Source organism: Aspergillus karnatakaensis (genome assembly GCF_047715665.1).
Source record: "Aspergillus karnatakaensis strain CBS 102800 unplaced genomic scaffold BJY04scaffold_21, whole genome shotgun sequence".
Taxonomy (NCBI): domain Eukaryota; kingdom Fungi; phylum Ascomycota; class Eurotiomycetes; order Eurotiales; family Aspergillaceae; genus Aspergillus; species Aspergillus karnatakaensis.
The window spans coordinates 112,119-131,887 of record NW_027395733.1 but is presented as its reverse complement, the minus strand read 5'-3'; the positions used below and the strand labels follow the sequence as shown (position 1 = coordinate 131,887).

The 19,769-nt window shown below is 52.5% G+C and overlaps 10 protein-coding genes across 10 annotated transcripts; 8 read left to right on the top strand and 2 right to left on the bottom strand.

Annotated features, from left to right (window-relative positions):
* Positions 1-24: 24 nt before the first annotated feature.
* On the top strand, positions 25-2,115 carry BJY04DRAFT_227447 (Zn(II)2Cys6 transcription factor; the record flags this gene model as incomplete). The annotated part of the gene is made up of 3 exons (XM_073718625.1): positions 25-52; positions 107-1,139; positions 1,194-2,115. 3 exons carry the CDS (start codon positions 25-27, stop codon positions 2,113-2,115), a joined length of 1,983 nt encoding a protein of 660 aa, XP_073571790.1.
* An 82-nt stretch (positions 2,116-2,197) lies between these two features.
* Positions 2,198-3,359, bottom strand: BJY04DRAFT_187778 (uncharacterized protein). The gene has a single exon (XM_073711103.1). It carries the CDS (start codon positions 3,115-3,117, stop codon positions 2,317-2,319), a length of 801 nt encoding a protein of 266 aa, XP_073571789.1. The 5' UTR covers positions 3,118-3,359; the 3' UTR covers positions 2,198-2,316.
* Positions 3,360-3,964: 605 nt separating this feature from the next.
* BJY04DRAFT_187776 (SDR family NAD(P)-dependent oxidoreductase) lies at positions 3,965-5,369 on the top strand. Its single transcript, XM_073711102.1, has 2 exons — positions 3,965-4,514; positions 4,596-5,369. Exons 1-2 carry the CDS (start codon positions 4,167-4,169, stop codon positions 5,157-5,159), a joined length of 912 nt encoding a protein of 303 aa, XP_073571788.1. The 5' UTR covers positions 3,965-4,166; the 3' UTR covers positions 5,160-5,369.
* A 1,609-nt stretch (positions 5,370-6,978) lies between these two features.
* Positions 6,979-8,721, top strand: BJY04DRAFT_187771 (S8 family peptidase). The gene is made up of 4 exons (XM_073711101.1): positions 6,979-7,477; positions 7,537-7,981; positions 8,035-8,123; positions 8,186-8,721. Exons 1-4 carry the CDS (start codon positions 7,157-7,159, stop codon positions 8,534-8,536), a joined length of 1,206 nt encoding a protein of 401 aa, XP_073571787.1. The 5' UTR covers positions 6,979-7,156; the 3' UTR covers positions 8,537-8,721.
* A 730-nt stretch (positions 8,722-9,451) lies between these two features.
* BJY04DRAFT_217669 (putative MFS multidrug transporter) lies at positions 9,452-11,365 on the top strand (the record flags this gene model as incomplete). Its single annotated transcript, XM_073716109.1, has 6 exons — positions 9,452-9,511; positions 9,577-9,749; positions 9,818-9,839; positions 9,897-9,970; positions 10,036-10,365; positions 10,462-11,365. The coding sequence occupies 6 exons, from the start codon at positions 9,452-9,454 to the stop codon at positions 11,363-11,365; spliced, it is 1,563 nt and encodes a 520-aa protein (XP_073571786.1).
* A 440-nt stretch (positions 11,366-11,805) lies between these two features.
* On the top strand, positions 11,806-14,427 carry BJY04DRAFT_207165 (glutathione S-transferase family protein; the record flags this gene model as incomplete). Its single annotated transcript, XM_073713823.1, has 8 exons — positions 11,806-12,084; positions 12,176-12,357; positions 12,471-13,167; positions 13,379-13,515; positions 13,607-13,784; positions 13,837-13,920; positions 13,968-14,313; positions 14,351-14,427. 8 exons carry the CDS (start codon positions 11,806-11,808, stop codon positions 14,425-14,427), a joined length of 1,980 nt encoding a protein of 659 aa, XP_073571785.1.
* BJY04DRAFT_52140 (uncharacterized protein) lies at positions 14,319-15,805 on the bottom strand. The gene is made up of 3 exons (XM_073720559.1): positions 15,569-15,805; positions 15,345-15,460; positions 14,319-15,276 (listed from the first exon to the last, which is right to left on the bottom strand). The coding sequence occupies exons 1-3, from the start codon at positions 15,623-15,625 to the stop codon at positions 14,580-14,582; spliced, it is 870 nt and encodes a 289-aa protein (XP_073571784.1). The 5' UTR covers positions 15,626-15,805; the 3' UTR covers positions 14,319-14,579.
* Positions 15,806-15,930: 125 nt separating this feature from the next.
* BJY04DRAFT_187760 (uncharacterized protein) lies at positions 15,931-16,931 on the top strand. The gene is made up of 3 exons (XM_073711100.1): positions 15,931-16,052; positions 16,162-16,482; positions 16,546-16,931. The coding sequence occupies exons 1-3, from the start codon at positions 16,043-16,045 to the stop codon at positions 16,596-16,598; spliced, it is 384 nt and encodes a 127-aa protein (XP_073571783.1). The 5' UTR covers positions 15,931-16,042; the 3' UTR covers positions 16,599-16,931.
* Positions 16,932-17,015: 84 nt separating this feature from the next.
* Positions 17,016-18,184, top strand: BJY04DRAFT_187755 (uncharacterized protein). Its single transcript, XM_073711099.1, has 2 exons — positions 17,016-17,248; positions 17,458-18,184. The coding sequence occupies exons 1-2, from the start codon at positions 17,208-17,210 to the stop codon at positions 17,924-17,926; spliced, it is 510 nt and encodes a 169-aa protein (XP_073571782.1). The 5' UTR covers positions 17,016-17,207; the 3' UTR covers positions 17,927-18,184.
* On the top strand, positions 18,185-19,569 carry BJY04DRAFT_187754 (uncharacterized protein). Its single transcript, XM_073711098.1, has one exon. It carries the CDS (start codon positions 18,297-18,299, stop codon positions 19,404-19,406), a length of 1,110 nt encoding a protein of 369 aa, XP_073571781.1. The 5' UTR covers positions 18,185-18,296; the 3' UTR covers positions 19,407-19,569.
* The last annotated feature ends 200 nt before the right edge of the window (positions 19,570-19,769 follow it).

Genomic DNA, 19,769 nt, shown 5'->3' with positions numbered 1-19,769 from the left:
CCCAAGCCCTCTCTAATCATATCGATGGCCTCAGTCTCTGAGTCTTCTGCTGGTATTCCAGAGAAGCCAGCTTCTAATCATAATCAAACCGGAAACTTACCCCCAGCCTGCTACTCATGTCGCTCCCGCAAGGTCAAATGCGACCGTTGTCGCCCTCTTTGCGGCACCTGTATGCGGTTGCAGCTGCGCTGCTCATATGAGAGAAGTCCTGAAAGCCCAACCTTTGGACGCAAGGATCCATCTACCCATACTGAGGCAGGGACCAAGAGAAAAAGAGCCCGTTTAGCATGCCAACCTTGTCGACAAGTCAAAGCGAAATGTTCCGGAAATGGTCCGTGCGAAAGATGTCTCTCGAGAAGCCTGAGTTGCGATCTGACAATAGGCGACGTTCAGCAACCCCGTGACGACGGAATAACGAGCATGCCAACGCCTAGAACCTCGGCAAGTACAGTATCAAGCACAACAGTGTCTATTAGAGCTTGGCCATTGAACAAAGCAATAGCGCGGCGGTATCTCGATATTTATCTCGATTCAGCGAACAGGGCCGTTCCCACGTTTCTTCACAAGCCGAGTATCTTGGCCGACTGGGGCAAGGGTACCCTCGATGCCAATCTTCTGAAGAGCATTGTAGCGTTCGGACTTTTCTTGAGCGACTCGCGGCCGGACACCCGGGCAACCGCTCAGAGTTGGATCCAGGAAATACAAGATGAAACTTTCAAAAGCTTTGGCAAACAGTCAGTCGTGCATCTCAGGATTCTAGTGGTCTTGTTGCGCTTCCGTTTCCAGGCGGGGAACTTCTCTGATGCTTGGAGCCTGCTCGCTCTTGCCGCAAGGTCAGCTTTTACCATGCGATTGAACTATGAGCACGAAGGCAAAGATCCTCTTATCCAAGAGTCTAACAGGCGGCTAGTTTGGGCGATATATCAACTAGATCGCCTGTTCTCTGGAGGTATCGAGGATTTGATTGTATGTCCAGTGGAAAGGGTTCACATCCGCTTGCCATGTGATGAACGAAGCTTTGAGATGGGCATTCCCTCCAAGGCAGGTTTTCTCCACGAAATTGGCATAGAACAAGGGGCGAGCGTAGATGCCCACGCTTTCAAACTCAGGCTTCTTGCAATTCGAGACCGGATTTTGAGGTTGACTCTCCAGCAATAACCTGATGTGGCGAGATTTGAGCTAATCGGAAACAGATATACCAAAGGTGTTCGACGATTAGGCAACAGCCCAGCTGAGAGCCGCGGCGACATGGAGGCTCTCCAGGTGGAACTAAATGCATTTGAGCGTAATCTCCCAGCCGAGCTCAAGCTGACGTCGGAGAGACTGGTGGTTATGGGACACTCTCGTGAGGCTGGGGCCTATGTTGGGCTTCATGCTTTATGGATGCTGTGCCACTGCGACCTTTATCGCTTTTGCGTTCCAGGAATCCGTGAGGCAGTTTCAAAGAACGCGTTGGCTCGGACGCCTCCCGAGTTTATAGAATACTGCCAACAAGCTTGTCTGAGTACGGCTGTCCGGTTATGTGAGCTGTGGTCCGACCTGTATCGCTTGGAGTCTAGCGAATACTTTGGGGACGAGTTCCTTGCGGTTTCAGTATACCAAGTAACGCAGATCTTGCACCATTTGCCTCATTTATTACCGGATGAAGGAGATAACAGTGCAGTGTCCCTGCGGAAGAAGCTTACCGAAGCATTGCAGCTTGCGATGCCTCTGAGGCGAACGTACGCGAGCGTGATAAATTGTTTGAAGGACACTGAACGACTTATCAACGCGCTAGGGCGAGGCTCGGCTGTTCAATCCTCCCCAGCGTCAGAGATAAACGAGCGGGAGCATCTTTCCTCGAAACACACCATTCTGCCAAACATGTATAGGTACGAAGAAGCCGGGGACGGGGAAACGTCGCCAGCTAGGGCTCATCGGCGAAATTTGGTGTTCTCTAACGATATCGAAATGGTGCCCCCTTCGCATTTTAGCACAGCGGAACCCCTGTCAGACCGTGAAAGGGGAGAAGATCGGGGGAGTGGGAGTGGCTTTTCTGACATGTTTCTCATTGACCCGTTCAACATGCAGCTGAACGGCTACTATGATCCTGATCTTGAGTTCTCCTTTATGTGATGAGGACAAAGATGTTTGAGATCATTTAGTGAGCAGCAAGACATTGATTCAATTTTTTTGAAGCTCGGAAGGTGACTTCCATTGACAGCGCATGTGACCTGAACTATTCCCATATCCAGACCTCGTGCTCTTCAGCCTAGATCCTTACAACCTTTTCCAACAACATCACCAAACTCAGAATGCAAACCGCGAAGCAACTCCTTACGACTTCTTCTTGGTAGCGTTACTATACTGTTCTCCAAATGTATCGTACCATTTCCCCACGAGCTTCGCGCCAACTCCAGCAGAAATCATTTCGTCACCGGCCTCTAACTTCTTCGTCACCTCCTCCATGAACTCATCGATGCTCAAAGAAATTGGGTTATGCTTCTTCTTGTTGTCATCAGGATTCTCCCGCTCGCGATGCAAATCCGTCTCTACGGCTGGCGGCGCAATCTCGATCACCTTGATTTTGTCTCCGACCCCCGCCCACTGAAGTTGCGTCCGCAAAGTCATCGACCAAGAGTGAAGCCACGCCTTCGTTCCGTTATAAACCGGATTGATAACTGAAAATGGCAAGAAACCAAGGACGGAAGATACGTTAATGATAGCGGCTGATGGCTTGGTCTTGAAGTGGTCGAGAAGGGCGAGACTCAAGTGCATCGGGCCTCGGATATTGATGTCAATTTCTTGGTCGGCCTTTTGAAGGAACTCCGTTGTAGGAGTCTTGAAGACCTCAAGGGGCCGCTGCACACCTGCGTTGTTGATGAGGCAGTCTAGCTCGGGGTGCTCTTTTGTTACACGGGACACGAACTCCGGGAATGCGGACGTGACGCCTGTGTCGAGGAGGTAATAGTCGGCTGCGCCGATCTCCTTTGCGGTCGCCTTGAGGTTTGACTCCGTGCGGCCCGCGATAAGGACCTTAACGCCTTTGGAAATCAGGTAGGATGAGAGTGCTTTGCCGATGCCTCCGCCGCCGCCGGTGACGAGGGCGCAGGTGAATGGTAACTTGGATTCTGGCATGTTGTTGACGATCGTGCAGGAATGAGAAGTTTGAAGAGGGGCCTTTTCCAGAACAGCGCCTTTTATTCACCGGATTGTAATCCCGACGTCAATCTTTCCTGACCAACCAATGTGGAACCAAAGAGAGAGGTTCAAGCTTCGGCACTTTTCGAAGAAGCTTTGGGAGAAGTGGAACTGATGATGTCAATATATGTCAAGTTGCCCTGTGTTTATCTATCAACACTCAATAGACCTTCTAGTCAATATTATTTGAGTTCACGTCCAATCAATATGGTAATTCTTGGGCCCATTTCAAGTAATTGTCGATGAATAGTACAACCCCAGAAGGCATCCTGGGGAATAATCAATTCTCCGACGTAGTCTCATCATGATCATCATTATCCTCATCCTACATTAACTACGTATATTCATCTCCGCTGAGATTTATAGGCTCTGTCACAATGCTTTGACTAAGAAGCGTACATTTCTAGGCTCGCGCATGGCTTACTGGCTCTTTGCATTGAGGATGTGCCCATCCATCCATGAATCGTCCATGCGGAAGGCGTTGGACCGGCCCCCCGGCAACTGCCATTGCTCCATTTCAAGGGGACAACCTATACGTGAACTTTCGACAATAAACGATGACACAGAAAAACGACAGCTGCAATCTTTCTCCAGTCACAACTCCTCTTGGGCGCAAGTCTCCGTATAGTAGAGGTCGACTTGGGACAAGTGGTTAGCTCCCCCGGGCCGCCCACTTGTGCTCTTACAGCATAGCTGGCTGAAAAGGGCCACTCGTAAGATTGCGATATCACTACTAGGGAATCGCTCGGCTTAGTGACGTTTTGCAAAAATGCCGTCTAAGCTGCCGTCAAAACAATAGAATATTTTCTTTTGGCGCACAGTCATCTGAAGAAGAAAAAAAGCAAACTCCGCTAACTCCGTGTCCCCGCACCCCAAAAATGACGCTGATGACGGTACCCCGCCCAAGTGCTTCCAAGGTGTGAACAACTTCATCAGCCCTGATTTTGATCCCCGATTTTCTCGTTTGGATATTGAGCTCAACCACAATGGCCGCCGTCATCCAAGACCAGAAGACCGCTCTTATTACCGGCGCCGCATCAGGCATCGGTTTCGCTGTAGCGAAGCTCTGTCGCAGTCGGGGCATGCACCTTGCGCTTCTCGATATTGATGCCGAGAACGTCGTGAAGGCAAAGGAAGTTCTGTCAGCAGCTAATGGCGCTCTCAAGACGGAAGCATATACCATCGACGTTGGAGACAAGTCGCAGTGGGAGAGCATCGTCGCCAAAGTGCAGACGACATTCCCATCAGTCGACCTCGTCCTGTTGAACGCAGCAAGGGGCACTAAGCCCAAGGACTCGGATCCGTGGATCAACAACACAGAGTACTGGAGAAATGTAAGTCGACCAGAATCAAGAGAGATAGAACCCCTTACTTATCTATACCCTGCCTCCACTAACACCCAATGTCTCAACCAGCTCTTCGAAACAAACGTCTTCGGCCCCATAAACGGCATCAGCGCACTCCTCCCCCTCCTCAAGAAAGACACCAGCGTACCCCGTGCAATCGTCATAACAGGTTCAAAGCAGGGAATCACCAACCCCCCAGGCGGCCGCAACCCAGCCTACAACAGCACCAAAGGTGCCGTCAAAATCCTGACAGAACACCTTGCCCACGACCTCCGCGGCGATCCGGCAACCGCGCATATCTCGGCTCACTTACTTGTCCCCGGTTGGACCTGGACAGGGTTGATGGGTAACGTCGGCCCCACGGAGGAGAGCGAGGTCCAGGAGAAGAAGATGAAGGGCGCGTGGACGCCCAGCCAGGTTGCGGACGAGCTGGAGCAGGGATTGAATAGAGGGTCATTCTACATTATTTGTCCGGATGACGAGACAGATCGGGCGTTGGATGCGGCGCGGATGCAGTGGGGATGTAACGATATTCTAGAGGATAGACCCGCGTTGTCGCGGTGGGATGGGGAATGGAAGGAGAGGGCTGAGAAGGAGATTCAAGGGGATGCCGGAAGGCGCCGGGGCGGTTAGAGAGGAGACTGTCAGGTCAAATTGATTACTTGCAGGGCGACGACTATTGTTTCTTGCGGGAGAAGTATGACTATTTCCTAATCGGGGTGATATAGAGTTGCATCCGCTAGGAGAAGACGTGCGCCCAGCGGCCGAGGATCCCTGTGGTTTCGGCTAAAGAGAGCTTGTTCCTAATCTCTTATCAATTTGACGACAATTGACGTTATCGGGTAGCGATATGCATGAATCTATCTCAGGTACATGCAATCTATCAATCTGCCGATATTAAGCGTGAGCCTTTACCCCGATTGTCTAGATGCCGTCTTGGGTCACGTCGGGGACAGAGAATTATAGTGGGCTGAATGCAGAGTCTATATTGGCTCCAAGATCATTGGACAGACACTATCAACTCATCAATCCTTAAAATCACGCCGGGCCACATTAGGGAGGTGGTTAGCTCGTGCCTGGGGACTGCCAAGCAGAAGATCTGCAAAGCCAGAATCCTTCGTCTCGCTTCCCCTCTTCTCTTCATCCTCCAGCGCTCTCTCTCCTCTTGTTCTCCATGTCCAGCACAACACCATGCCACCCAAGGTCGCAGTCTCTAGAGCCTATATCACACCACTGAATTAATCAATACCCCTCTCCCGTGTGTATTGCGACATTTGTGCCAAGCTCATCAGCCTCGACGGAGGCCCCCGTGGTGGATACAAGGTTGCAGTTAAGAGATCGATATCTCTTGGCTCCCTAAGCCCAGGCCCACAAACTTTTGGTCTTCTGGTCCGTGTGATTCGGTGATTGGCCTCTTCCCCTCATTTGTTGGATATCGCTATCTGTTGGCCCTTGGCCGTGCTTGAACTCTTGGAAGTTAACTGCATCCCTGCCTCTGAGATGTCTGACCACACGACTTGACAGGGTGAGCCGGTGACTAATCTGCAGCTGTGATAACGCCTAACTTGTGGGAAAATATACGAGGCTCATATTCTACGACCATGCTCTACCCAAGCATCAGAAGACCATTTTTAGACACGCGAGTTGTCGCGTCGCACAGCTCACTTCGGTCACGGCGAGGCTCAATAGCTCAGGAGGACTCATCACAGCCATGCAAGTCTCAGGCTGTGTACAGGGTAGCGTGTACTCCGGAGTACACTGGCCAGTCCTCTCTGCATTATTATTGCCAGCGAGTTGGGGCTGCGGCGACTCGCCCGATGCTTTAGCTTTGGCGCTACCTCTAGTGATCGGCGCCCTTTTGCTGGGGCCCGGCGACTCTGCAGGGTAAAGCTCCGGCCGCAGCGGCTGGTTCTAGAAAAGTCCCGGCAAACCGTCGTCCCTTGAGAACCAAACACCCCTGACGGAACATTATGCGGGCGACGGCGCATCTCGCGTGAAAGTGCCAAGCATCGAGAGATGTGACACTGGGGCTTCAGAACGAATCATATGGGTGTTTTGCCTTTCCAAGGCTCTCTTCGCACGACGCTAATACCGTCTGCAGAAGGTCCAGTGTACCACCTTCCTTATGTGGACGCAGGGCAGGGACAAGTGGAAGCGGGACCAGGGGTGGGCCGTCACCAAGAGCATGTGAGGAAAGACACCTGCTGTGGTTGGGGACCAATATTGCATCGTGATAGCAATCCAACGGCTTCTCGTCTCCTGGTGACCCATCACTTTAGCTCGCTTCGCACCTGAAGAACAACCCGATCTTGCGGTGATCGACGCAGATTGTTGCGTGCTTCCCTCGGCATTCCCCTCCATGATAACGATGTCTCCGATGGAGCACAATAATGTAGTCGTCTGAAGATGCGATGTCACCCTCTGAGTTTCGACTACTCACGAATCCTTGTCCTGTCGCGATGTAGGTGTTCAATGATGCAGAATTGGAGATGATCGAGTGATCTTCAAAAGTATAAGAATAGCGTGCATCCCCGTCGCTCTTTCCTCAACCAGACTCGAAGCAACGCTCCTCACCCCCTAAACGATATCTTCCAGATTCTATTCTCCGGGGCTTCTCTAGGATTCGCACCATGCATTCGATCAAGCGCTCAATCCTCCTTCTTGGAGCCCTCCTTCCTGCCGTCTTCGCTGCCCCCATCATCGAAGCTCGTCGTCCGTCTGAAAAGGTTCCCGGAAAGTACATTGTTACCTTCAAGTCCGGCATCGAAACCGACCAGATCGACGCTCACCGAACCTGGGCCGCCAATGTCCACAAGCGCAACCTCGAGCGCCGCGACCTAAATGAACGCGACTTCTCTGGAATTGAGAAGGAGTTCAAAATCAACAAATGGGCCGCCTACTCCGGCTCCTTCGATGATGAGACTATTGAGGAGATCCGCAACAACGCCGATGTTCGTTCTCTGTCAAAATCTCCATTCGGCGCAAAGTATGATAGTTGACAAATTTGCAGGTTGCTTTTGTGGAAGAGGACCAGACGTGGTACATCGACGCCCTAACCACCCAGTCTGGTGCTCCTTGGGGTCTTGGCGCTATCTCCCACCAAGGAGAAGCAAGCACCGACTATATCTACGACACCAGTGCGGGTGAAGGCACTTACGCGTATGTCGTGGATACTGGAATCAATGTAAACCACCGGGAGTTTGGCGGCCGTGCCAGCCTTGCATACAACGCCGTCGGCGGTTCGCACGTCGACTCTGTCGGCCACGGTACTCACGTTGCTGGCACCATCGGCGGCACGACCTACGGTGTTTCCAAGAAGTCCAACCTTTTGTCCGTGAAAGTTTTCCTCGGCGAATCTAGCAGCACATCCATTATTCTCGATGGCTTCAACTGGGCCGCCAACGACATTATCAGCAAGGGCCGCGCCGACCGGTCTGCTATTAACCTGAGCTTGGGTAAGCACTTACTCTCTCAATTTTGAGAACAACCTCATGACTGATAAATACAGGCGGTGGATACTCTTACTCTTTCAACAACGCCATTGAGAGCGCGTACGAGGATGGTGTTCTTTCTGTTGTCGCTGCCGGCAACGATAACGTGAGTGCAATGCGAGTTGACCCTCAATAAAGATCGGAATCTCTAACGAGCATGCGACTCAGGTTGATGCCTCCAACACTAGCCCCGCTTCCGCCCCCAACGCCCTGACTGTTGCGGCTAGCAACCGCGCCAACTCCCGCGCGTCCTTCTCCAACTATGGCAGCGTTGTCGACATCTTCGGCCCTGGTGAGAACATCCTCTCCGCCTGGATCGGCTCCACCACCGCCACCAACACCATCTCCGGCACATCCATGGCTACTCCCCACATCGTTGGCTTGTCCCTTTACCTGATCGCCCTTGAGGGTCTCTCCAGCCCCGGCGAGGTGATCTCCCGCATCAAGGAGCTCGCTACCGAGGGCGTTCTCTCCAACGTTGCCGGCAGCCCTAACGCCCTTGCTTACAACGGCGCCTAGATTACACGACGTTTCCAGAGGTCACGAATGGCTGTGGCCCTGATGACGAAGAAGACGGCAACCCTACCTAGAGTACTAACATGGTTGGCGCATGATGAAACGCACCTAAGACGGCAAGAGGAGGACGCAGCGGACAGATAGTAGCTTGAACGCTCATTACGAATGCACATATTTTTACCCCTATATATAGGCCTTATCTTGTAGATCAATGGTCAACCTAGTGCGACAATCTTGAAGAAGGTGATACGCGGCCTTTAACCATTCTTCGAGACTGGTCAAGGTGTGTATAAAAGCACAATCATTCCCAGGCTGTGACCAAGCTTTTTATCATCGACAAGGAATGACGTCGCATTTCCTCACCTGGTCCTGGCGAAGAATGCTGGAGATGGAAAGAAGGCCCGTGACAACGCTCCTCTCACATTTCTTCCATCCAACCCGACCCAGGAGCTCCGTGCGGACTACCACCTCCATCAGTCTCGAGCATTGCAGTCCTCAAGGTTTCATTCGGAGAATTAAGCTGTCCAGTCTAGCCTTGTCAAAGGAATAATCGAAGAGAGCCCGTGGGATTGCTTTCTTCGAGCTATCCAGCGCTCTCCTTCCCTGCATGATCTGGCAACAGGCGAACGTTTTGTGGAGCAGTGCTGCGAATGTTCCGCTGGGTTTCATCGACTGGAATGTAGGAACCCAAAAGGGCCCATCCAGAATGCCTATAGCACACCAATGCTATCGTTGGACGGGCTGCGTTTTACACCAAGGCTTCGGGTGCAACATACAATCTGTAGGCGCATCACATCCCATCCCTTGCTTGCATTCATTCATTCGATTATCTGTCTCCTCTCCTCTCCTGCCCCCTTGTCTTGCGGATGCTAACTCTGCTAAAGTACATTTAGGCACTATCGAGGGCTGATGGAGACAATGGCAACCTTTGCACATCCTACCCCCCACTCCTCTCAATATTTCACGACCGCCTATAAAGTACCGCTGCTCGCTCTCTGGAATTCCAACACCCGTGGGAAATATAGCTATATGAAATGTCTCAGTCAGAATCCGAAAAAGATGTTTTACAGCAGTCTCTAACCCAATACGGGCTCAGAGTGGCTGCTGATGGCTACCATATACACTGGGCTGTTGGGAATCCGAGACACCCTCGCAACTGGGCATTCTCTCGAAAGGTCTATGATGTCTCACTCCTGATATTCCTCGAGTTCTTTACGTATGTTGCGCCTTTTCCGCCTGTTCTGATTCGACGACGAGACAATAAGCTAACGGTTCCATGTGCAGAACGGCTGTCAGCACTGCTGGTGTAAGTCCCTTGCATCTGTTTCACCTCATCATAGACTTCTAACATCTTACAAACCAGTCAACGGCTGCAAACTTTGCAGCGCGCGAGTTTGATTTATCAAAAGAGCTGTCAATCTTTCTTTTTGTGACAGTGTTTGTTCAACCTATCCTACCTGGTACAGCAGGAAAAGCAACCACATGCTAACTCAGCCCTACAGATACCTGCTAGGGCAAGCCCTTGGGGGGATCATCCTCCCACCGTACTCAGAATGCTTCGGACGGAAAAAGCTGTACATCATCAGCTCAGCTACCTATAGTATCGCCTGTGTCATCATTGCTGCCGTGCCATCCATTGAAGGGGTTGTCTTCGGGCGTGTTCTTAGTGGCTTCCTCTCCGCCATTCCCAGCACGATCGTTGTCGGCAGCATTGAAGATATGTTCAATTCTCGCGACCGAGTATGGATGATATGGATATGGGCTCTGGTAGCTAACTTAGGTTTGGTCGTCGGCCCTATCATGAGTACATTTGTTACCGCCGATTTGAACTGGTACGTTCAACATGCTGAGGCATAGCGTTGCCTATCAGCCCATATTTCCTACTTCGCCTCATATTCGACGATCATGGCTAATCCCGAGGCTGATAGGAGATGGCTCTTCTATGTTGCAGCAATAGTGACTGGCGTTCTGGCTCTCCTGTTGTTAGGTATTCGCGAGTCTCGACCCGCCCTTTTGCTGGAACGAGAAGTGGCTCAACTTCGAGAGATAACCAACATCGACTGCCTTGAGAGCTCAAATCCGGACAAAGCGCCAGATCTTCGGACATTTGTTCGAGTAGCGCTTGGTCGCCCAATTCGACTCTTCTTCACCGAGCTCATCGTCTTCACGGTCTCGGTCATGAGTGCGGTAGCAACTGCTCTGGTTTACCTATTTACCCAGGCTTTGCCACCAGTCTATGAAGGTCTTGGTTTCACACCGACGCAAGCATGTCTCCCCTTCATCGCCATCGGTGTCGGCCTGAGCCTGGGGTTGTTGACTCGGTATCTGGACATGCACCTCATTGAGCGGCGTCGCAAACATGGTCATGTTCTGCTACCTGAGCACAAGCTGGCTGGGTTCTGGATCGGCTCAGGGGTGCTCGCCGGGGCACTCTGGGTCTTCGCATGGACCATTCCTCCGGCTGTTCAAAACTTACATTGGGTAGTATCCGTTCTAGCCCTTGCGCTTATAGGATACGCTCTAAACGAGATCGACTATGTTTTGGGAGGGTATCTCGCGGACAGTTACCTCAGCTACGCTGCTAGTGGCCTGGCGGCTCTCAGCCTCATCCGAGCACTTCTTTCTGGAATACTGCCCTTGGTGTCAGACCCTATGTTCAATGCGCTCGGGGCCAATGTCGCAGTCTCACTGTTGGCAGCAGTAGCCACCCTTTTCTGTTTTGTGCCTCCCTTGTTCTCCCGATTCGGAGAGAAGATCCGAGCCAGGAGCAAGTTTGCCAAGTACAGCCTAGACATGTACCACGAACACAGCGTTGATGAAGACGGATATTAGATTTCGAAAGACTGAAATGGGCAGTTTGGTTCGAGGGGATTCTGGAGCAAGTCTCTCAAAAGGTTCTTGGGTACATTTGGCGTTCTTGCAAAGTATGTCGTACAGGACACGCAGGCGACCTGGAAACATGACAGTTCCTCTTTTTTCCTTATTTTTCCTGCCGTGCATCCTCTTGATAAATGGTGTTCTGAGATATAGACAATTATAAGACATTTTGCAGTATTCTCCATCACTTCCACAGACTTTGAACTCGAAGCAAAATCTCGCCCTACTTGACTGGTAGTCAGTCACGGCAATCAGCCTAGTCCCGCCGCTTGAAACCCCGCCCTGTTCCATCCCCCCAACATCTTAAAAGCAGCGTCCAGATCATCCAAACTCCGAGCTACTGTGCCATACCAAGCAAGATCCGAGCTGTAGGTTCGCGCTCATTTTCCTTGACGATGGAAGAGCTGGACCTTCGCTCGTCGGACGCTCTTCGCCCCCTCCAGCCACTACTTTCTTCCGTGGCGCAGAACGCGTCTGATTACGCCTCGGCCCAAAAACAAGAGGGCCATCAGCACGATCTCGATATCGATCTTGAAGCTCGATCTCTCCAGCCGCTACAAACTGCTGTAGCGGAATTCGATCAGTTTCAGCTTCACAAGCACCAGCAGCATCATGAGCAGCAGCTTGAGTCGGGGCGGTCGCTTCAGCAAGATGCAGCGTATGGCACGTTGATTGTGAGTAAGACCTCAATGCCATTGCTGCGACGTTGAACCCTATACGGATGTATTGCAACCGGGAAGCTAATTGGAGACTATCCAGCCCCAGAGCCAAACCGCTTTACACACCCAACCGCAGACTCAGTCGTATAATTCCAACGAGTCGATTTTCTCCGCCAAAGAACATGGCTATCTACGCGATCTTGCATCCGTCCTCGATCCGCCGGATCTAGAAGCTTGGAGGGAGCGATTGTTTCACGTCGACGAGATGGTTGTCATGAGCGAAGACGAGTACACATCCCCTTTATCCCCCTATCCTTCCTTTCATGACCTTCTTCCATTCCCGACCCACGACCGAGAAATCCTATACCATAAACTGACACCTGTCTCCCTTCCCCTCTCAGATTCCGAACCTACTTCCCCCACATCGACAACATCTACTCCCACCGCTCAACCCAACACTACAAACGCAAGCCCCTTGTCTCACACTACTGGGACTGCCGCCTAAAAGGCCGACCCCCCGGCACACCCAAATCCGACGACCCGAACAAGAAGAAACGCAAGCGCACGGCCCGAGAGCGAAACCTCTGCGATGTGAAGATCAAAATCACCGAGTACTTTCCGGGCTACGCGGCTAGTGTAGAGGCGGACCAGCAGCAGCAGCAGCAGCAGCAGGTTCCACAGCAACATCAACACCTGACGCTGAGCTTTCCGTCACCCGGTGGGATTGAGAATATAGACGCGGCGCTTTCAGCGGAGGATGTAGCCGGTGTTTCCTCTCTGCTTCAATTTCCTACCACGCCTAATGCAGCCACGAATGGCGGGTTAATCATGTCGAACTCCAGAGACACCCAGCCTTTTGGCGTCCTCACGCCAAACCCACCATTACCGGACGGGCACCCGGGGGCAACAGGGCAACGATTCTTCACGATTCAGCGCGTCAACGGGAACGGGGCAAATGGGAAAAACGATGGCGTTAGTGGTGGGCATCGGCATACACTAGAGGAAAGTGACCGGGTGAAGAAGAATAGTGTACAGAGGTTTTTATTAAAGGAGGCGAAAGAGAAGAAGAAGGGGGGAGATGGGAATGGTGCTTGTTCTGTAAGTGATGCCAGAGCTACCTAATGTTTTCAATTCTTCGACTTTCACATCTGCGTTGATGAGGGGTTACGTCACACCATACACACAGCACCTTTACTTCCATTCCCCGCGTTTTGCTTAACTTTCACCGTCTTGTTCTATCTTCGAGCTATTCGAATCGTTTATCATTGTCTGGGTCTATCTCATCAAATATTCTAATAGAGCGCACAAGAGCAGGACAATGTCCGCAAACACCAATGCCCCACAGAGCCAGAAGAACTACCACACAAAAGCCACAGGGTCCGCGGCTGAGACGGCAGCGAACCATGCCGCCGAGGCAGATCTCAAGCTGTATGGGAGTTGCTTTTGGTAAGTACCATCTCTGGACTTCTCTTTAGTCTTTCTGCAAGACTAGAGACTGCAATTCGGGGAAATCCAGACTGACAAGTGACCGGTTCAGCCCCTTCGTGCAGCGCGTCTGGATCGCGCTCGAACTGAAGAACATCCCCTATCAGTATATCGAGGTCGATCCTTATCAGAAGCCGCAGTCGTTGTTGGAGGTAAACCCGAGGGGACTGGTGCCGGCCTTACGGCATGGTGACTGGGGGTCTTATGAGAGCTCGGTTTTGCTTGAATATGTATGGTCTCTAGCTGATGCTTGGAACAGACAGAGAGCTAACGATGCAGCAGCTCGAGGACCTGAATGTCGATCCTCCTCTTCTTCCGCCTGGTAATGCGAAGCTGAGGGCTCATTGCCGGTTGTGGACGGATTATGTGAGTACCATAATCCTGAAAGTAGTCCAGGCCACTAACAGGCGCAGATTAACCGCCATATCGTGCCTAGCTTCTACCGCGTCCTTCAAGAGCAGAATCAGCAGAAGCAAATCACGCATGCGCAGGAACTCCGCGACTCGTTCAATACTCTTGTTGAAGCTGCCGATCCCCGGGGTCCGTTTTTCCTTGGGCCAAATATCTCATTTGTAGATGTTCAGGTTGCGCCATGGATAGTTCGATTGAATCGTGTCTTGAAACCGTACCGTGGCTGGCCGGACGCTGAACCTGGGAGCCGATGGGGTGCTTGGGTTGATGCGATTGAGGGCAATGAGCAGATCGCAGCAACCACAAGTACAGATGAGCTGTATCTTGATAGCTATGAGCGCTATGCGGGTGAGTGGGTTCCGTCATCGTGTGTGGTCAAGTCAAGCTAATGCTCGAACAGAGAACCGGCCGAATACGTCGCAGCTTGCGAATGCGATCAACTCGGGAAGAGGTTTGCCGTAAAGCCTGGTCTCAACTTGCACGGTGCGGGGCCCTGTCAGCTTAGACCAATCTGCACGAGTGAATGTTAGAATCTCCCTCGGCCGCCGAGCGTCGATATGAGATGTAATATAAGCACCACGTATCACAATTCCTTCTCCGTAGCGTAGCGCAGTTCAGCTCGTTTTCCCTCCTCGCGCCCGAAATCCACCCCGTCCACTAGTATCCGGCCCCCGAGGATTGCGAATCGGTTGCTGGCTGGGCGACTGCGACTGCGACTGCGACTGCAGTTGCAGTGGTGGTTGCGGTTGCGGTTGCAACGGTGGCTGCTCACCCAAGCCCCTCTCCCCACTCTGTGGTCTCTCCCTCCTAGCATAAGACGAATTAGGCCTCACGGGCGAGCTCGGATCGTACAGCTGTTTCGACTTCCCCGACGCAGTAGACTGATCCCTCCCACCCCGATTACTAGTATTGCTATTCTCTCTTGCACCGCCGCGACTCCGCCCTTTCCCCCGTCCTTCATTCCTAGGCGGTGTCGCGCTACGCGGTGACGACGCGCCGGATGTCGGCGCAGATGGAGTGCCGAATAACCGCTCACGCACTTCTTCGTACTTTCGCTGCTTTTCTTCGCGGTTTCGCAAGGCCATTGCCTGCCGTTCTTCCGGTGTAGGCTCGGGCGGTTTCTCGTCGTCTGAGTCCTCGGCGTTGAGGTCTAGGCGGTTGAGACCAGACACGGCACCGCCGACGCCGGAGGAGGATTGCCGGGTTGCGATTTGGGGGTTGCGGCTGAGGACTGTTACGGTGGGTTTGAAGTCTTGCTTTAGGGGGACGTCTGAGGTTGCTTCGTAGAAGTGGAAGGTTTGGGGGGATTCACTAGAACCGAACAAAAATTGTCAGAACGGTAGTCAAATTGAGCCTGTTGCAGGGTAGGAAGGACATACGCCTCAGCCCATAATTGCCGGTTGAATTCCATTTGCTGCGCGCGGCGTTGGGCTTTGGAGACCTTGGAGGAGACCTTCTTTTCCGGTGGAGGCGGGGTGGGTTCGGCGTCTAGTTTCTGAGGGGTGAAAATCGCTCAAGTCAGCGTTCAGTTTCTACCTCGGATGCAGCGCAGAGAGGGCATTGGCAGCGCTGTTGACGGGGGAAGTATAGAGGGGGGACGAACATCAGCTTGCGATTCCCAGTCATCGTCCCAGGCGTCGGCGACTGATTGTTTGCTCATGGCGCAGTGCGGATAGGTTTCCGGACGTAGGGCAGAAAAATCGGTCAATGAGATTGTACGATTGTATAAGGAGTGTGTAGAGGCGATAATCGTGAATTGCAGGGATCGTCTATAGACCAAAAGATGCTCCAATTTCTAAATAGTCTTCTCTAGTCGGTCGTGCTGTCGGGTGCCTGCGTCTAAGCAAAGGGTGGGTTGAGGAAAAGAGGGGATGCTGATTTTGGCGGAGAAGATGCAAGCCTTAAGGCTGCTTAGTTAAGTAAGAGGTGATCGGATCCTCCTTCGGCTTCACTCTCCAACTCCGTCCACCGCCTGCGAGCAAACAGCATCCCATCCCTGCACATCCATTACTGTGTTGAACTAGAGATCCTCTCTTTGCTTTCCTATACCTACCAATCCCTTTTCCGGCATATCATCATGGCCACAGGTTCGTACCCCAGCGCCTTTCATACCTGTTACCTACTCTACCCACCCCGCATCCCCCCACGAAGCATCCGCAACAGCTCCTGGAATGCCTAGGCTGATATACGACACAGATCCTGACGGCGACTCCCAAATGGCCTCCTCCCCCGAATCCAATCACTCCCTTTCCGACGTCGACGTTGACGCTGGTGCCCGCACCCCGACCCACCACACTCAAACCACACTCCCACAATTCGCAGGCGCCTCGGAGCTCTCTCCGCCAGGCTCGCAGTCTCAAGCGACGGGCACAATAGGCGATTTTGCAAAGGACATTCCTACAAATGAGGGGGTGGGGCCGGAAGGCAAACAGCCGGGGGCATCGTGGATGAACAAACGGGCGGAGGAGGAGTATCAGCGCGCAATGGAACAAGTGATTGATTTAGACTTTAACCTTGGTGAGTTGGTCGGCTTGCGAGGATAGAGCTGCGTTAGGTGTCACCTTATCTAACTATGTCTAGATGAATTCGGTGATCCGTTTGATGACCGCGATATGAACGGAAAGCTGGGTTAGATCTTCACCTGGATGCATGGGACGGCGTTTGCTTTTTCTTTCTTATGCGTTATATGAGACATCGCGAAGTATTGAAGGGGGATATTGACGATTGATGAGATATGACGCTGGATGTGCCATCTCAATAATACCTTATTCAATAAGATTTCAAGAATCCTCGGGATGTTTTCAATGATTGTTCTCAGACTTGAGTCTTGAACTGGTGCTGTTACTAGATGCGAGCTCTTAACAACCAACAGCAGTAGAAACCAAAGAACAATCTTAACTCAATACTTTTACCCCAGACAATCGATCTCAATCCAATTGATACTTGCAGCGAATGGTAGCTCGTCCCATGCTTTGTTAAAGAAGAACTCCATCTAGTGTTGGCACGGCAACGGGCCGCCTGAGGCCAGTCAACTAACACAAACTCAAGAGACTCATCATATTATATTATTCCACACCCTCAACGCGCCACTAGCTTCGCGACGCCGTATCCCACTGATCCTACGCTGTATCTTCTTCTCTATCTTTAGAGGTGTATCGTCTTACCAGTCACTCGATTATCAACCAATTTCTATTTCGCCCTCCTTTCGGCATCCTGCGACGAGCATTCCGCGCGTCGACAAGATGGGGACCATCAGCTATGCTCCCCCACAGATGGAGTTTCGGTGAGTACATGCTCTCTTAGACCTTCTTCAAAACATTCCCGCGCGAACAGAACGCAGCGATACGGGCGTACAGTCTGGATAAGGGGGCCTGATGAACCCCTTTTCTCCTACCCAGCCTGCCACGCGACCGACCAAAATGCGAAAAGCTTCATTCACCAAAGCCGAAACTCTACGAATAGGCCCCCGCTAACAGGCAGTCACATCTATAGTCACCTCGACGAACCTGAAATTCACTTCACGCCCGTCAAAAGCTCCACCGTCCCACGCATTTGGGATCGCAAACCCTCGAAATCGCACCTCGGACGATCAAAGCCGCGGAAAGTGTGGAAAAGATTTCGATCCTCGTTTAACAGTATGAAAGCTTTGCAGCAGATGATTGCCCCCGTGGGCTCTGGACTGAAGGAGAGCGAGTTTGTCCTCGAAATCAACACACGGCGCAACACGGACTATGACCGCGGCGTTAAGCGGCAGTGCCTTGTGGGGAAACACTCTTCAGACGATGACGCGGAGAACAGCACGCGAGGGAGGTCCTTTCTGGAAACAAAGTGGGAGTCGGAAGTCTCGCGGAAGCGACGTATGTATTGGCAAGTGGATATGGAAATCTGCGACGTTTGCTTACTACGGATTAGGCAAGCTTCCTGCGCTTACAAACAGCACGGACGAACATATGATTGTTGATTGTCTGCAAGTTGAGGAGGATGAGGAGATGGCCGAGATCGGGGACGCTCCGGGTGGAACCACGTCAACCGACGAAAACGCTATGCAGAACTCTGAGGGAACCGGCGAATCCCTGGCGGGTACCCCGGACCGCCCTGACATCGGGGCAGCCTATCCCGATGCGCTACCTGGTGAGCCTGGTCGCCTACCAACCGAACAGCGTGGGGTGATCTTGAACATAAAACCCCTCGACATCGACCAGACGGGTGCCCCTGTAACGGCCACAAATGCCGCCGACGGCACAGCGACCGAAGATGTTTTGGATACAGAGACAGAGAAGTTGCGATCGGTTGTAGCTACGATTACACAGGCGGATAGTCAGGAACCCGCCATGGCCGTGCCGGCAGAACTAACGGCGGAACAAGAGTCGACTTTGGTCCGATCGGCACTGCGCAGCTCGCTCGATGGAGAGGATACCGAACTACTAAACAACTTTCTATCCAAAGCCAAAGCGAAACGCGAAGCAAAAGCGGCCGCTGCGGCAGAGACAGCGACAGCGATCGCACCAGACTCGGAAGATGTTGAGGAGCCCCAGCAGCAGGTGTTTGTCGAAATTCCCACGCCAGAGCGTCGTGTGCTTGAGGCTCTAGATGCCAACACATCGTCACCTCAGAAGTCGCCCTCTAAAGATGAAAGGGACGAGAAGACTGAAGCAAATGACTCTGGCAGTCCAGTTACTCGTCGCAGCACGCGAGTCAAGCGAGCTGCCACAACAGGCACGCTCCGAACAACACTCTCCCTCCGTCGTGCCACAGGAACCGAGTTTATCTTCCTGCAGCGAACAGAGGCACAGAAATTAGCGTTGGAGACGAAACGTAACACGAAGAACAACAAAGGCGACGCATCGATGCCAAAATACAAGCTGGCAGGCCTCGCAAAACAACCCCCAGACACCTCCAAAGCCCTCGACGACAACATCCGCCGCCCGGACAAACCCATCAAGTACGTTTCGTGGAACGAGGACCGCCTCGTGGAATTCGAGGGCGAGTCGAGCGACGACGAACTCGCACCGGACGCCAAGCCCGCGACAGCAAAAACCCCCGAGAAAAAAAGGGCAGCCAGTAGCCGCGCAGCCCCTTCTCCAGCGTCGCTCAAGACTGGTGCTGAAAAGGCTGCAGCTGCAGCGCCGGCTGCAGCTACTACTGCATCTCCTCGGCGGCGTGTGCGGCGGTTGGGACCACCAAAGCCACTCGACTCCACCCTCTCGCTCGACTCGACCGAGTCGTCATCGCCGCTCTCACCTACCACCGGAAGTCCAATTGCGAAAAGGAAGAAGTTAACACCCAAGTCGCCCAAGTCGCTGTCGAAGATTCCGACGCCGAGTGAGAATGGGAATGGGGAGCGCCCGTCGCTGCTGAGTGGTGGGCGGTCGGTCAAGACGAATCTGCTCAAGGTCAATGCGGGTTCGACGCCGATGCCGAGGAGGGTGAGGAGGGCTTAGCTGGTTTTAGTCTTCGCTTCTGCTTACTGGACATCAGTTGTTTGTATATATGGAGTCGGAGTATGAAGCTGGCGTTGGGATGGTCGACGTCCCGGTTTGCGTTTGCTTACTTTCTTATTTAGTTCCTTATGATACCAATCGTGAGATTTTCGTCATTCTGCCATCTGTTTCTCTCTCAAACCAGTAGTAGGCTTGTATGAAGAACTCGGGAGTAAGCACTGCAGACGGACAACCTCCGGCTACACAGGGTACCTTCCACCCACCACCTGCAACACCTCGACCTCGACCTCGAGCGCAACAGCTACAAGATCACCACTCGGCGCAGCTACAGCTACATACGCACAGATCCCTTCCTGGCGCCCA

Coding starts and splice junctions, on each gene's coding strand:
- BJY04DRAFT_187778 (XM_073711103.1), bottom strand. CDS start 3,117: ATGCCAGAATCCAAGTTACCATTCACCTGCGCCCTCGTCACCGGCGGC.
- BJY04DRAFT_187776 (XM_073711102.1), top strand. CDS start 4,167: ATGGCCGCCGTCATCCAAGACCAGAAGACCGCTCTTATTACCGGCGCC. Junction 4,515..4,595: donor ACACAGAGTACTGGAGAAAT/GTAAGTCGACCA, acceptor TGTCTCAACCAG/CTCTTCGAAACAAACGTCTT.
- BJY04DRAFT_187771 (XM_073711101.1), top strand. CDS start 7,157: ATGCATTCGATCAAGCGCTCAATCCTCCTTCTTGGAGCCCTCCTTCCT. Junction 7,478..7,536: donor AGATCCGCAACAACGCCGAT/GTTCGTTCTCTG, acceptor ACAAATTTGCAG/GTTGCTTTTGTGGAAGAGGA. Junction 7,982..8,034: donor TGCTATTAACCTGAGCTTGG/GTAAGCACTTAC, acceptor TGATAAATACAG/GCGGTGGATACTCTTACTCT.
- BJY04DRAFT_52140 (XM_073720559.1), bottom strand. CDS start 15,625: ATGAGCAAACAATCAGTCGCCGACGCCTGGGACGATGACTGGGAATCG. Junction 15,461..15,568: donor ACTGGGAATCGCAAGCTGAT/GTTCGTCCCCCC, acceptor TTCACCCCTCAG/AAACTAGACGCCGAACCCAC. Junction 15,277..15,344: donor CGGCAATTATGGGCTGAGGC/GTATGTCCTTCC, acceptor GTTCGGTTCTAG/TGAATCCCCCCAAACCTTCC.
- BJY04DRAFT_187760 (XM_073711100.1), top strand. Junction 16,483..16,545: donor TGATTTAGACTTTAACCTTG/GTGAGTTGGTCG, acceptor AACTATGTCTAG/ATGAATTCGGTGATCCGTTT.
- BJY04DRAFT_187755 (XM_073711099.1), top strand. CDS start 17,208: ATGGGGACCATCAGCTATGCTCCCCCACAGATGGAGTTTCG. Junction 17,249..17,457: donor CCCCCACAGATGGAGTTTCG/GTGAGTACATGC, acceptor TCACATCTATAG/TCACCTCGACGAACCTGAAA.
- BJY04DRAFT_187754 (XM_073711098.1), top strand. CDS start 18,297: ATGGCCGTGCCGGCAGAACTAACGGCGGAACAAGAGTCGACTTTGGTC.